A 16,403-nucleotide genomic window follows, 5' to 3' on the forward strand; every position below is an offset into this window, starting at 1 on the left:
ATCTAACTGTGTGGGTGCGTCTCAAATGGCACCTTATAATAGGGCTCTGGTCAAATGTGTTGTACTGCTGGGGAATAGGGTGCCATTTGAGATGCACCCTGTGTGTTTGTTTTTGTCTCTCGTTAAAACACTCACAATGTTCCATGTTGGAAATCCTGTGAGAAATGCTTAGAGATGTCATTTGGATGAAATAAGATGTATATGAGCTAAGCTAAGGTTGTACATGTGATGTAAGCACTGTCTGCTGCTTGCTAAACTCTCTCACCCTGTATTTTCTCACCTATATTATGATTATCAAGTGTTTTTAACAGATTATTTTTATTGTATTGAACAACTGATAAATAAATGGATGTGGTTCAATGGTGTCTTCTTCTTTGGAGTGATTGCTCACTTTGTTAAAATTCTGCTGTGAAAAACAACTATACTGTAGTGCTAAAGCCATTTACTGAAACACTCATAGTGATCAAGGTTTTTTATAGAACGTGTATGTTTCATCACCACACAATATAATGATGATTTTTTTTAAATCAGAAAGCCCCATCAGAACAACAGTAATGTGATCTTTGCAATACTTGTACCAAAAGCCAGTCCTCCAGTGGACTACTACAGACAGGAAGCAGAGGCAAAGGTTCAATAGAGAGGACAATAAGAGCAGCAGGGTTTTTGACTGGTATCTGGCAGAGCTGGGACATGGGTATCGGGTGGACGAAGTTTCCTCATAACTGAGGGAGACAATGGCTCTCCCCCTCTCTGAGACTATGAGGCTTCTGTTATGTAATATATCGAGTCTGTCATATGTTTAGCCAGTCTCTGAAGAATACAGGATCACAGCCATGTTTTACATTGTGTCAATTGATTGTTGGTGGTGAATCAGCATTGGAGTGTGTAGGCTACATATACAACTAGTGCCCCATATTGATCCCCTATTAGCAACCTGAATTGAATTGACTGAATTTTTCAGACACATTTTTGGGGATAAGTGCACAGAACACTTTATGAATCGATAAGGATGTGTATATTTAACATAAAATATATTAATGAAATGTTTCCACGTCTTTGGTTTTCAGATCAGCGTGTAAGAGGAAGCTGCTGTAGAGTATTGAGACTGATCCATCCCTAGTCTGAGAGAGAGAGCAGAATTTGGCTCACAAATCGTTTTTTGAACACAGTATATAAATAGAGAACAGGAGATTGAACATCGTTGATACTACAGAGGACAAGACTTCCTCAAATTGTTGTTGCTAAATTAATTGAGCAATAAAGCATTATTAGTGATCATTAGGTGGACATGCATGTAATTTCTTCCATTTACCTCATAACAGAGTCTTGTGAATCAGATTGCATTTCTTATTCAAATATTATACTCGTTTATAGACCAACACAATAGACTCGTTTATAGACCAAGTCCATTGACAGTAGTAGTCAAATGCCACCTTTGTTTCAAAATTGACCTTGAAAACAGTAACAGTCAAGTAAAAATTACAATGTATCTAGACTATAGGTATGTCGAAATGTAATTGGTCAAGGATACAGTGTTACTATAAGGCGTGGTTTGCTTCAAGTTGTGTTTAGCGCCATTGGCCAATTTTGTATTTTGTGGGGGGTGGGCGGGCACTGGAGAAAGTAGTGAGGCAAACATTTTTCACTTCAATGAAACGGTCTATTTGCTAAAAATCTACATTACCGCGAAATTGAAAATATGTATAGGATTTGCTGTTAGGTTTCTAAAGTCTAAGCCACATTGAATGGGCGAATCCGAATACACAATTATAAGGTAAGTTTGCTCAGGCTACTAATGCGAACGTGCCAGACGACTCCACGCATGAAAACAGTTTCTTATTAACTTTGGGGCTCATATGGAAATGTGCATGGAATTGAAGTCTAAATGCATGAATATGTAAGCTACACTAACTATGTTTTATTGTACTGTGCTTGAGAAGCCTCTTGCGTACTTTGTACGGATCTGATATACACTAACAGCGAAAAATGGCATACTACCAAGTGGACCAACCAACGAAATGTAAACAAGGGAGTAAAATGTTTGATAGGCCCTAAGGTTATGATAAGGGTAAAACAGTTTTAATCTATAAGGTAGGTCATATACTTCGAAATCAATTGGTATATTTCATTAGGTTTAATTACTGTCCGACTAGGACAGGATATTGGGCAATAGGTGGTGTGTCAGATCTGACTTTGTGTACCAGTTCCTGACTCCAGCATGGTGGGCATGTTTCATGATGTTTTCATGTTAATTTGTATTTATTTTAACCTTTATATTTTAACCTTTATTTAACTAGGCAAGTCAGTTAAGAACAAATTCTTATTTACAATAATGGCCTACACCAACCAAACCCGGGCAAATTTTGTGCCGCTCTATTGAACTCCCAATCACGTCCGGTTGTGATACAGCCTGGATTCGAACCAAGATGTCTGTAGGGATGCTTCTAGCACTGAGATGCAGTGCCTTAGACCGCTGCACCACTCGGGAGCCCATTCAAAGCCACACAGTGCAACCCAAATCCACAGTACAGTCATTTGCAAGCAAATTTCCCATCAGGTCCTGACGACTCGTTTGCTTATCTGCGGTGTTTCGCGCTTCTTTCCAACCATCTAGAAAACCAAATAACTTGCCCTGGCCCACCAGCCTGTCTTTCATCAGTCTTGAAAGTAGGTAAAAGAGGCTAAAACCAGGCTTTGAGAATGAGAAGTCTTCCCTCTTGGCCAAACATCCAAGCTGAAATGCAGGCAGCCCTAATCCAAAGTCTTCCATGAATGGTTGCCTTTTACACGCTGCTGGGCCTGCAGTCTCACTCCCTTGTTGTGATTACGCTGAACCCTCTACAGCAGAGATTGGCAATTTTGATGGGGCTGGAGGCCACAACAAATCTGAAGTCATCATGAGGGGCTGTAGTGGCTCGCTGGTCTGCGTACCCTCATCCAGAGTGACTGACTGAGAAAAATCAAGGTGGGCCTCCCTGTCCATAATTCGAACATGATTATTACAAATATCTGGCTCGGCCAATTTACCAATAGAACATGTTTTAGCTGACATGGGCTAATTGAGTGACTGAAATAACAAGAGAGAAACTTCTGATGCACAACCAAATGTGTGTATTATACTATTTTGACCCTGACAATTGTTTTTTTGTTTTGCTTTTTGAGGAATTGATCCGCGGGCATACAAAAGGGGGGTGGTTGCCCATCCCTGCTCTACAGGATATTGGCCCTAATCCTTCCAGTGTGAGGCCTGGTCTTACTGTCTGTTGTTACTGAGAGAGCACATTGTAACTGGAATGCTTTTCTTTATTAATCCACCATAACATTGGATTTAGTGTGCTTTACAAACTAACCGTTTTGCCTATAGGTGAAGCTGGCTTGATATTTGAAACTCTCTGACCTTGACTTTTGGCGTACACAGTTCTGTTCAAGCCCCCAACCATTTACACGCTGAATGTGTGTATTCTTTAATTGAATGTCTTGCCCGACCACTCTATAGTCTGGTCAAAAAACAACTCCAGGTAGTTGTGGAGTTTAACTGACAGACTGTCCAGCTGATTCCGCTTTGTCCAGCTGATTCTGGTTGCTGCTACTGTACCTGTGTCACTGAGTCTGTGTTGCTATTGTGCTGCACATGGAGAATAAGGCCTTTTTTCTCACCCAGAATCTCCAGTTTCCCTCTAAGGAAACAGAGAGGGTGATTGAGAGATGGGGGGGGTTTACTTGTGAGGTCTTTGCTGTTGTTTTTTTACCTTGTGCAATGTTTGCCTACCCTCTGGCACTCACACAGCGGTGGCTGCCTGACTTCCTTTTGAATTGGTTTGCATCTGGTTGAGTTTTTATTTGAGCTACTACATTTTATTTCTCCCACAGTGTATGGGTTGGTCGTGATTCCTCCACCATGCTCTCCAGCTCTCTTTTTCTCCGCCTGGTTTTAATTTGGATCATAATGACTTCTGTACTTGTTATGCACCCAAATGGACAGCAGTGTTTCTCTGCTTAGTGCTCAGGACGAGGAGCAAGCGCTTCATTCCCGCCACATATATAAAGTATGTGTTCTCTCCTCTCATTTTGGCCATGTAACTATTACCACCCTTTTTGGAATGTAATTTGATGTGTTGGTTAGTTCAATCTGTGTTCCCTGTGGTGACGGTGACCGGAGGTAGGCGATTCTCTCCTTCAGTCTCGGTAAACCTACTTCCCAGTGGGAGGCCAGTGATATGGAGTCGAAGTAGCCGTAACAGGCCTGGGTTGTAAAACAGTGTTTCGTTCCTGTCAATATTTAATAGCAGAATGAAACATTACTGAGAACCCTCAAGTGAATGCTTTGCTTTCTAATGTCTCTTATAGTTTGTCCTCAGTCCTCCACAGTGCAGACTGTGCATGTTCTGCTCTCCATTTTGGAGCGTGTCTCTGAACTGAAGCACATTTCAAAACATGTCCAACTGTCATTCTGCAGACCGGTTTGCCTGGAAATGGAGCAAACCGGTCTGATATATCCGTGTAGTGTAGATTACATAGCAACGTCTCTCTTGCTTGTAAAAAATAACCCGCCCCATTTTACTGGGAGTAAAGATCCTGGTCAACAGACAATCTGTCATTGCCATGTGCATGACTGAAACCTTCATTTAATATAACTTAGACCGGTGGTGTGACCTAACCAGTGCTTTGATGCCACCTGTCCTTGTGAAAGCTAATAGGTGAACATAGTGGTTCACCGTAGCATACAACCAAGCCGAGGGCACCTTGGGCCAGGACAGTCATTACGGTCGTTCCATGTCATTTCACCAAGCCATGACAGCCACCACCCTCAGATTGTTCTGAACTAATAAACGGTTAAGATTTGCATTCCTGTAACATTATTTTGTCAATATAATTTCATCTCTTAAAAATTCAGCTAATTGATTGCACCCAAATTGGCCATTTTAATTTATAGGATTCATATCATTTTTAATAACTATAGTACCTAACATCTGTTTTTGGACCAACATTTGTTTTTAGACAGTGAGTTACACCTATTCCTTTCAGACATAGAGCTGATACTATATACTTGTTGTTGAGGTGGGATTGGCGTTGGGAATGGAGGGTCTCTGGGTGGCTTTTAACCATTTCTTTCGATTCCTCATGTCTAACTTGGTTAGAAAAATGTTTGGTACAAATCAGATGTAAGGGACTATATTTACTGAATATTATATAAATCCTTTAAATTAAAATGGACGATTGTTGGTTGGAATCAATTTATATTTCAACAAACTGTTGCAGGATTTCTAATCTTATCTGTTTCTAACAGAAACAATTTCAGAACAATCTGAGATGGTGGGTGTCAATCCAATTTTTTGTTGTGCTTTTTGAGGTGGAACAACCCATTTTAATGACTTAATGCACTAAATACAGACAAGTGGATTTCTACAGATTGGCCTTATTTACCCGACTGGAGGATAAGTAGAGGGCCACCACAGTGCCTTGTAGGAAATGGAGTTCTTACCCTGTTCCTGTTTGTGCTGCTGTAGTATCTACGGCTGCACAACTATCTCCATCATGGACATTGACTTCATTATATCTGTCAGTCGACCCTTTCTCCAAAGTTCATATCGAGGGTGACTGAAACTCGTGTAGAGGTTCGCTGAATCTCATCCTCACTATCTTTATTAATCTGTTTCTAGTCAGTAATACACTACATGACCAAAAGTATGTGGACACCTGCTCTTCGACCATCTCATTCCAAAATCATGGGCATTAATATGGAATTGGTCCCCCCTTTGCTGCTATAACTGCCTCCACTCATCTGGGAAGGCTTTTTCACTAGATGTTGAAACATTGCTTCGGGGACTTGCTTCCATTCAGCCACAAGGGCATTAGTGAGGCCTGACAGTGATGTTGGGCGATTAGGCCTGGCTCGCAGTCTGCATTTCAATTCATCCCAAAGGTGTTCAACTGGTAGGCCAGTCAAGTTCTTCCACACCGATCTCGCAAACACCATTTCTGTATGGACCTCGCTTTGTGCAAGGGGGCCATTGTCATGCTGGAACAGGAAAGGCCCTTCCCCAAACTGTTGCCACAAAGTTGGAAGAACAGGATCGTCTAGAATGTCATTGTATGCTGTAGCGCTACGATTTCCCTTCACTGGAACTGAGGCCTAGCCCGAACCATGAAAAACGGGCGCATACCATTATTCCTCCTCCACCAAGTATTACAGTTGTCATTATACATTCAGGCAGGTAACATTCTCCTGGCATCAGCCAATCCTAAATTAGTCCATCTGACTGCCAGATGGTGAAGCGTGATTCATCACTCCACCACTCCAGCCGACGCATGGCATTGCGCATGGTGATCTGAGGCTTGTGTGCAGCTTCTCGGCCATGGAAACCCATTAAATGAAGCTCCAGACGAACAGTTATTGTGCTGACGTTGCTACCACAGGCAGTTTGGAACTGCAACCGAGGGCAGGCGATTTTATACGCGCTACACGCTTCAGTACTGCGGTCCTGTTCTGTCCCGTTGCCCTAGTCTAGATTTTTGTCTGATTTCCAGAAGAACAATGAGTTCATCTAGATCTAAGTGAAGACTTAAATTGAACCTGATTTCCATTTGACTCATTTAGCCGAACTCTTATACAGAGCGACTTACAGTTAGCGCATTCATTTTAAGATAGCTTGGTGGGATAACCACATCACAGGCATAGTAAGTACACTAGTTATCATCAAAGTCAGAGCTGGGGGTCAAGGTGAGGAGGGGGATTATTTTAAGATACTCTTTTGAAGAGGTAGGGTTTCAGGTGCTTTCGGAAGATGGGCAGGGACTCTGCTGTCCTAGCTTCAGGGGGAAGCTGGTTCCACCATTGTGGTGCCAGGACAGAGAAGAGCTTGGACTGGGCTGAGTGGGAGCTGCCCTCCCGTGTGGGTGGTAAGGCCAAGAGACCTTATGTGGCAGAACGTGCTCGGGTTGAGGTGTAGAGTTTGAGCATAGCCTAAAGGTGTGTGTGTGGGGGGGGGGCAGTTCCTCTTGCTGTTCCGTAGGCAAGCACCATGGTCTTGTAGTGGATGCGAGCTTAGACTGGAAGCCAGTGGAGTGTGCGGAGGAAAAGGGTGACATTTTCACAGAACTTGGGAATGTTGAAAACCGGGCTGCAGCATTCTGGACAAGTTGCAGGGGTTTGATGGCATAAGCAGGAAGCCCAGCCAACAGTGAGTTTCAGTAGTCAAGACAGGAGTTGACAAGTGCCAGGATTAGGACCTGCGCCGGTTCCTGTGTAAGGTAGGGTCGTACTCTACGGATGTCGTAGGTCATGAACCTGCTTTGATGTCTGGTGAGAACAACAGGGGTTTGTCCAGGGTCACGCCAAGGTTCTTTGCACTCTGGGAGGGCGACACTGGAGTTGTCAACTGTGATGGATAGTTATTTGAGCGGGCAGGCCTTCCCCTGGATGAAGAGCACCTCCATCTTGTTGAGGTGGTGGGCTGACATCCAAGCTGAGATATCTGCCAGGCACACAGAGATGTGTCTCGCCACCTGGGTGTCAGAAGGGGAGGAAGGAGAAAAGTAGTTGAGTGTCATCTGCATAGCAATGATAGGCGAGACCATGGAGGATATGACCGAGTCCTCGGAGACACCAGTAGTGAGAGTATGTGGCGCAGACACAGATCCTCTCCACATCACCTGGTAGGAGCGGTCTTCCAGGTAGGATGCAATCCAAGTGTGGAGAGCCTGAGGTGCCCAGCCCTGAGTGGCTGGAGAGGAGGAGCTGATGGTTCACGGTGTCGAAGGCAGGAGATAGTTCTAGGAGGATGAGAGAGAGAGAGAGATTGTCAGTGCTGAGAGCCTCTGTGAAACAGAGAAAAGCGGTCTCAGTTGAGTGACCCATCTTGAAGCCTGACTGGTTAGGGTCAAGATCATTCCGAAAGAGATAACAGAGTTGATCAGAGACTGCACACTCATGTGTCTTGTAAAGAAAGAAAGGATATAGGTCTATAGTTTTTGACGTAAGATGTGTAGCGTGTTGGTTTCTTGAGGAGGAGAGCGACTCGGGCCATTTTGAATTCAGACGGGACACAGCCAGTGGTCAGGGATGAGGTTCTGTACAGCACTTCGTGACATCGGCTGATGTAAAAAGGGCTTTATAAATACATTTGATTGATGAGGGAAGTGAGGAATGGGAGTAAGGTCTCCAGAGATGGCTTGGAGGAGGGGATGGGATCGAGTGGGCAGGTTGTCGGGCGGCCAGACTTCACTAGTCGCAGGATTTCATCTGTAGTTCTGCGTGAGTGGGACAGTGCACTCAATAGGCTGAGTGAATGAGGAGCGGATGTCGTCAACCTTCTTTTCAAAGTGGATGACAAAGTTGTCTGCTCAGAGGGAGGAGGGGGTGGAGGATTGAGGGAGGAGAAGGTGGAAAAAGTTTCCTAGGGTTGGAGGCAGAAGATTGAAATTTAGAGTAATGGAAAGCTTTAGCAGTGGATACAGAGGAAGAGAAGATAGAGAGGAGTGAGTGAAAGGATAATAGGTCCTCCGGAAGTTTAATTTTCCTCCATTTTTGCTCAGCTGCCCACAGGCCTGTTCTGTAAGATCGCGATGAGTCACTCAGCCACAGAGCAGGAGGGAAGGGACGAGCGTGCTGGGAGGAAAGGGGACAGTGCGAGTCATAGAATGTGGAAAGGGAGGAGAGTAGCGTCAGAGGCTGGATCAGGAGACCGGCGGGAGAACGATTTAGCAGAAGGGAGAGATTATAGGATAGAAGAAGAGTGTAGTAGGAGAGCGAGAGCGACGATTATGACGGCACAGGACCATCTGGGTAGGGACTGAGTGGCTGGAGGAAAGGGAGACCAAAAAGGAAAACAAAGTAGTGATCAGAGACCTGGGGGGGTGTGTGGAGTGAGATTAGTACGCGAACAGCCTCTAGTAAAGATGAGGTCAAGCGTGTCTTGTGAGTTGGAGGGGATTTGGGAAAGGGGGAGGTCAAACGAGGCAAGGAGGTGATTTGGAGGGGATTTGGGAAAGGGTGAGGTCAAAAGAGGCAAGGAGGGGAAAGAGAGGGATGGAAAGAAATTAATTGAAGGCAGACGTCTGGAAGTTGAAGTCGCCCAGTATGAAGAGCGATGAGCCATTGTCAGGAAATTAGCTTATCAAGGTGTCAAGCACATTGAGGAACTCTCCAATGGCACCTGGACTGTTTTGATGATGATCAAATAGCACCACTAATGCCAGATAGAAGGGCGGTTATAGACCGGAGCAACCCACTGAATGATTTTGATGAAATCAATTTCAGGGACCGTTTCTGTATGTACAAAGAAAATGCAGCTAACATTTGTTTGCTTGAGTCATAACTTTCATCTGACTCTCTTCCTCCTTCACTTCAAGTATTGAACACTGAGATTTTTGGCATCTGGAACCTTCCATTGTGAAACAGGAGATTTGTCTGGTGTAAGTGAACCGACTGTATGCCCAAGCCAACTGCAAGGTAGAGTTCTAGGAACTTCCATGGCGTCATTGGCTGTATAGATGGATGTCAAATTCCCATCAAGTGTCCCTCAGATGCTGAGTACGGGAATCTTAACTGGTTCTAAATAAATGTACAAAGTGTGCACTCTCAATTTGCAGTTCTTCAACATTGTTGCACGTTTGAAAGGTGAAAGTCATGTCTCAAGGATTTTCCCAAACTCCTCTTTGTATGCTCAGCTTGAAGGATGACAACATAGTGGAATCATACTTGGTGACAGTGGGTATGTACAGACCACTATCTTCATGCAATAGGAGCTGAGCAACAATGGTACAACCAAGCTCATATCCGCACCAAAGTTGTAGTGGAGCGTATGTTTGGTATATGGAAGAGTGGTTTCCAGTGTCTCAAACATTGAGTTTTCAACCAAAAAGATGCTGCATTGCATTAATTGCAGTGAGTTTGGCGGATGCCACCTGCCCGAATGCAGTGCCAACTGTAAAGTTTGATGGACGAGGAATAATGGTCTGGGGCTGTTTTTCATGGATTGGGCTAGGCCCCTTAGTTCCAGTGAAGGGAAAGCTTAACTCTACAGCATACAATGCCATTCTAGACGATTCTGTGCTTCCAACTTTGTTACAACATTTTTGGGAAGAACCTTACCTGTTTCAGCATGACATTGCCCCGTGCACAAAGCGAGGTCCATACAGAAATGGTTTGTCGAGATCAGTGTTGAAGAACATGACTGGCCTGCACAGAGCCCTGACCTCAAACCCATCGAACACCTTTGGGATGAATTGGAACGCCGACTGCGAGCCAGGCCTAATCGCCCAACATCAGTCCCACTAATGCTCTTGTGGCTGAATGGAAGCGTAACAATGGTCCATCATCTAGTGAAAAGCCTTCCCAGAAGGGGGGGACAAAGTGGGGAGCAAATGGGGGACTGACTCCATATTAATGCCCATGATTTTGGAATGAGATGTTTGACGAGCAGGTGTCCACATACTTTCATTTAGTGTAGCTCAAGTGATTGAAGAAAACAATAGCCATGGATTCACATATGGAAATATCGGGAACCCTAACTGGTGCTGGTTCGAGAAGAACAATGTTACCTACTGCTGCTGCTTCATGTTTCTCTCCTTTTCCATCATACATACTTCATACTTCACTCAACATGAAGGATTTGCATCTTCATATCATGCTCTTTTTTAAATACATTCGTTTGCGCTCATGAAATTCCATGGCCAGTTTCATGCATGCTCAGCCTCTTTGTCCTCTGGCCCAGGTTAGTGAAACAATCTCCCCTACTGGCTGATGCAGATGTAGTGGGTTGACCTTCATTTTGTTAAGACAAGTGATGATTACATTGCTGCATTAGAGAACATGATTTATTTAAGAGTTGAGTTCATTACATAATATTCCCTGCAGTCCGGGGATAGCACATGTTGAATGAATGTTTCCTACCAAATGAGGATTGGAACGGTCCCCCATCTGAACTGTCCAACTGGTCCTCATCAGGGATACCTTCCTGGGGTTGCTGACTATCAATGATCCCGGTCAACAAGTCCCCAGCTCATCTTTCTCTGGTCTTGAAACACTCCCTACGAGCAACAGCATTAGTCTTTTTTTTAAGTTGATTTTTGTTTTTCCACAGGACCTTTAGACTAAACAATATATCATACATAATTACTAATATAATTTATATTGTTTGTGTTACATTAGGTAACTTTCTCCAATTCGACACAATGCTTCTTTCTGTATTAGTGTCCCATCCCAGTTTTTTTTTTTTTAAAGCGTCCTCAGGTTAGCACCAAGTGCACATCGTTATTCTAATCAGGCTTCACAAAGATTAACTGGTTAGTCCTTATTTACCTTAATCTTGGACTGCCTAGTCTAGAACTAATTAATCTAAAGTTAACCAGTCTCCGAAATAAATTTGTTTTCATCTGGACGAATTTAAGTAGAATTAGCCTAGTCCTGATTTTAATTAAACTCTGTGGAACCGCCCCTAGATGTTTAATAAATCTGCCATTTTTAAAGTCATGTTCCGCTCGTCCTTGACTTTTCTTAAAAAGGTCTATATAACACACTAGTGATGCACTGATATGACATTTTGGCCAATACCCAATAATGTCCCTTAAAAAAAACGATACCGATAACTAATATTTTAAGCATTCTAGTACAGTTAGACCGCTGCATCCGTGTGTGTGTGTTAACTAAGTCACTGCATCTCAGTGCAAGAGGCGTCACTACAGTCCCTGGTTCGAATCCAGGCTGTATCACATCTGTGTCCCAACAGCTGTGCTGTTTCGTTGGTCATTTGTACAGTCACTTCATTCTCAACCAGGATTTCTTCATCAAGCAGTGAAGTTTCAGCTCTGTCCGTGGCCTCTCTTCCTCAGTGCGCACTGTCACTGTGTCTGTTTCCATCTTCTCCAGCTGTGTATGTAACATTTCACGTAAACCCTGTTTCTTGTCTGCATCGAAGCAGCGGCCCTTTTACATAGCATCGAGCATGGTGGCAACACCGTAAAGAGAGAATGCCACTGAATCGCTTGTTCACAGCCTGCGTAGGCAGTTTTATTGAGCAGGTGCTTCAATGCCATGACAGAGGGTGTCACGTCTGCTGCAGGCGCAGTTGATGAGTTTATTTCTCGAGTCAGTTGTTCGAATGGAGCTAGCTGGCGTGTTCATGTTTAAAACATGTTCTCACATGTCATTGAAATGGCAGCAGGGGCGATAAAGCTAGCACATTCATGAGCATGACATACGACTTCAGTACGGAATCCTCGACGACCCACTGCGCTGTCAGACTCAGCAATGCTCATGGGGCTGATATCGCTGGTCCAAATGTCAGTTGTGAAGCTAATGGCAGTAACGCTATTACTGTGTAACTCCGGTAGGGCAACATTTGAAAAATAGCGCACTTGGTAGTGTGCACCGGTGATCGACCAGTAGGCGAAGAGCCAACATCACCCACGACAGAGAACAGTTGATTATCAAGGGCTATGATTTCCATTATCTTGGTGTTAATGGATTTCGCCTTTTGAGTTGTCTCACTGAAATTGTTTTAGTCTTTCAAATGACTGCTCGACTTGTTGACTGCTCGATCCACACAGCATACATTGTGGGCTAGTTTAGGAATGCTGTGTAGCGCTACATTTTACGTGGTCTCATTACGTCATGTACCTACGTTTATGTAGGTATGCACATCAGTTTTGCACATCAGCGTTAAACTAGACATTGGGCCGATGTTAGCATTTTTAGCTAATATCGGCCTATTCCGATATATCGCGCATCCTTAACACACTGTCGTTGTTAGAATCTTAATATGACAAAAATCTAATAGTTATAACCAGTTTGGACATATAATGTTTTTGAATGGTTTTCCCCATTGCTCCTCCTCCTGACATTAGGGCCTGCTCCACTCCTTTTTCTGAGAGTTGAAGGTGCCGTGCCCAGTTGATAATTACCCCCATAATTGCCTCAACTGAACCAAAACTAATTTCACAGATATAACAATAGATCATTTATTTTAAGTATAGTATGATGGGGGAGAATGGGTGTTGATGAGCGAGGGGAAGTGAACGATGCGTAATTATGTAATCACCAATTTTTGAATGAAGAACAGGGTAGGTCACTCTATAATTAGAACAGTCCACCAAATACCAGCAGTTTTATTAAGGTGTCAGCATGCTTCAGTTCGCGTAGTAGGTGACCTGAACGATTGTGCTTGCATACTCCCTTAAATACCTTTTTGAGGGCCTCCTGAGTGGCGCAGTGTCTAAGGCATCACTACGGACCCGGGTTTGATCCCGGGCTGTGTCGCAGCCGGCCGAAACCGGGAGACCATGAGGCGGCGCATAATTGGCCCAGCATCCTCCAGGTTAGGGGAGGGTTTGGCTGGCCGGGATGTCCTTGTCCCATCGCGCTCTAGCAACTCTGGCGGGCCGGGTGCATGCATGCGGACGCAGTCGCCAGTTGTACGGTGTTTCCTCTGACACATTGGTGCGGCTGGCTTCCGGGTTAAGCGCGCAGTTTGTCAAGAAGCAGTGCGGCTTGGCAGGGTCGTGTTTCGGAGGACGCCTGGCTCTCGACCTTTCCCGAGTCCGTACGGGACTCACGAAATGGGGAGAACAAGGATGATATAAATAAATGTTTAAAAAAAAAAGACCTTTGCTTGAAAAACGAAAAAAGCGGCAGTAGTACCGTTTTGTCAATTTTGAGACGCCATAGCCAGTATACACTCCCTCAAAATAGTCAGTTTTAAGAAATCTGTCATTCATTTTGATGTTTTTTCCAGAGGAGATCCTAGTCGGGGAATTTTACATCCAAGATGTTTGGTGCAGAATTTCTCATTGAGAAATATTTTGCATCGTCTGATGCTGTTTTGCGTCATATGATACAAAATGCATCATACAGGGATGATTTCCCTATTTTGAAAGTAAAATATCTTAACTTGATTGCTGACAAGCAAAACATTTGAACTATGTCAACAATGGAGTAATGAAACAAAAACCAAAAGATAGTTTTGGGGTGGAATTGTCCTCTAGACCTTAATGGAGTATGTTACACAGTGAGAGTATGTGTAATTTACAATGGCAAGACCAAGACAGATGGATGCACATGCTGCATTACTGTTGCTACAAGATCTAAATGAAAACGTCTCCGATGATCCAGAAATGGAGGATGAGATTTCTGATTCATGCTGAACGGCTTTCCATAGGTGAGGCAGCGTTGGTGAGTGAGTGTTGGGTAATGTTTCGCATCAGATGGCAAGGCTGTACTTGGTGAAAGGAGGAACTTGCTGCTGGCCTGTTCCTGTGTTCTACAACATGCTTGACTTGGCTGCTATCAACGCACAGGTGTTCATGAGTCTGACACACAGGGCTACGTGAGACATATGAGGGCCAAAGCAGCAGCAAAGATTCCATGTGAAGAAACTGCTAGGTGGGCAGATGCACCTGGAACAGAACCCATCACCATGGTCAATTTGGGTGCAATCAATTAGCTTAATTTCTCAAAGATCAAATTATATTAACAAAATAAATTTGCAGGAGTGCTAATTTTCTGTTTTAGGGACCACAGCGCTTGGTCCCTAAAACAGTGCGCTGAACGATCAACACACACACACACACACTAGATCCACATTGGTTGAGTTGTCTGCGAGCCATAAGTAGTGAGTATGCCCAGCCTCAGTCAGAGTTCACAGGTATTTTGTAACAAAAGGCATTAGCCAATCCCGGAGCCACTTAGCTATCCCCTGTAATTACCTCTGAACGTGCTGGCTAATGAGATGTGACACCCACCAGCAGGTGGCCAAGAGGGAGGAGACGATATGCTGCCGTTGGCTAAGCCCTGCTTACTGTAATCACCACCACAACCCCTGAACCCATTCATGTATGTGAAACCTACTTTTACCTCGACTGCAGCCCTGACTAGACTGGCAACAGAATATTTGACGCTCTGTACGTCCAGCTGGGAGGGGTCAAGAGTCCAGGAGAGAAGGCAGTTATAGCCCGAAGTTGTGCTGTTACGGCAGGTCAGAAAGATGGTTTTAGAGACTGTGTCGGCGTTGGAGTCTCCCTGGGGATATATATTTTTTGTTGTTGCGGGGTCTGGGCTAGCTAACGGTTCACCGCCGTTGGTATGTGTATGCACGCCAAAGGACAGCAACTGAGTTGTCTCCCTGAAGGAGCCTGTCTCGATCATAGCCAGTGACAGAGTGATCAAGAAGCTTGAGATGTCTGTCCTATCAAGGGTCCGGGAGTGGGTTAGGATGAAGAGAGGCAGCAGGTACTGTATGTTAGCTATAGGTGCAGCACTGAAGTCTCTGGATGACTGCTCTTGACTGGCCCATATGTCAGGCCCAAAGACTGATTAGCTTTGCATGGGTGTCGGGCATTATATTCTAATCAAACTCTAATCACAGTAATGATTTGTCTTGGACATTGCTTGTTGTTGTTCATCGATGTACTATATTCCTATCAGCTAATGTTCATTGAAGTTTGAATCGGATGCTTGAAAATGCTTGATTGGTAGCGAGGAGAGCAGGAGATAACTGTATTGCAGGTGTTGGATTGAGTTGACAATTGTTTTTGCCACTTCAGGCCGTGTGCATACAAGCATGTGTTATATGCTGTGCCGTATGGAGGTGGGGGAGTCATGCTTGGACAAAGCCATGTTGTAAGTTAATTGTGATGTAATAATAATCCTATAGTTTACACTCCCTCAGCGGTATACTCTCCTGGTAGGTACTGTAACCTCGTCCTCAGGCTAACCCAGGAAGAGTCTGGTGAACGGCACTACTCTTCTGGAGAGACCATTTAAAAATGCCTGTTGTTTTGCTGCCTCTGTCTATGGTGGCATCAGAGAATGCCTGAAGCTGTACTTTTTAAGAAAGCAACACAACTTCCTTGAGGAGTAACCAACCACAGCTGTTTTTAAGCTGGTGGTGGCAGGGTGTGGACTGGGAAGTTCTACAGTATAGATGCGGATCCTAACCACATACACGGATGGGTGTGCTGTGGAGCCAAACTGTCTTCGTGGAATGATGTTTGGTTCTGTATACCAACATGACAAATGTACTTCAGCAGTCCATGTCATTGGTCTGGTGTATCCTGAGTGCCAATCTGTGCTATCGTGCAAACTATTGTCATGCCATGTTTGGCTTGAAAATGACAGCAATTATCATGAGCACAAACAGATCTGGGACCAGGCTAGGTCTGGTATGCTCTGATTGGGACCGCACTCTGACCGTAACTGATATGTTTGCTATTTACGATCTTATGTGTGTGTTTGTTCTGGTGGTGGTGGTTGTTGTCGGCTTTTAACACTAGAACCGCCATAGCCCAACAGCCACTGATGTTTGATTTTGTAGCTATGTCCTGCTCCTTCCCTGACTTCTCCTAAGTGTTTGTATTTTACCCTACTCATTTGTTCGAATTTTTAAATCAATAACAGAAAAGTATTT

The 16,403-nt window shown here is 44.2% G+C and overlaps 1 protein-coding gene across 1 annotated transcript in view; it reads left to right on the forward strand.

Moving 5' to 3' along the window:
• The first annotated feature begins 1,614 nt into the window (after nucleotides 1-1,614).
• LOC120051899 (G-protein-signaling modulator 2-like) overlaps nucleotides 1,615-16,403 on the forward strand; it is a 28,512-nt gene continuing 13,723 nt past the window's right edge. Inside the window, exon 1 of the mRNA XM_038998786.1 lies at nucleotides 1,615-1,774. Coding sequence (XP_038854714.1) covers nucleotides 1,746-1,774 — 29 coding nt within the window. The 5' untranslated portion in view covers nucleotides 1,615-1,745. The remainder of the gene's footprint in view (nucleotides 1,775-16,403) is intronic.

The sequence above is a fragment of the Salvelinus namaycush genome, chromosome 8 (assembly GCF_016432855.1).
Source record: "Salvelinus namaycush isolate Seneca chromosome 8, SaNama_1.0, whole genome shotgun sequence".
In the NCBI taxonomy this organism is placed as follows: Eukaryota; Metazoa; Chordata; class Actinopteri; order Salmoniformes; family Salmonidae; genus Salvelinus; species Salvelinus namaycush.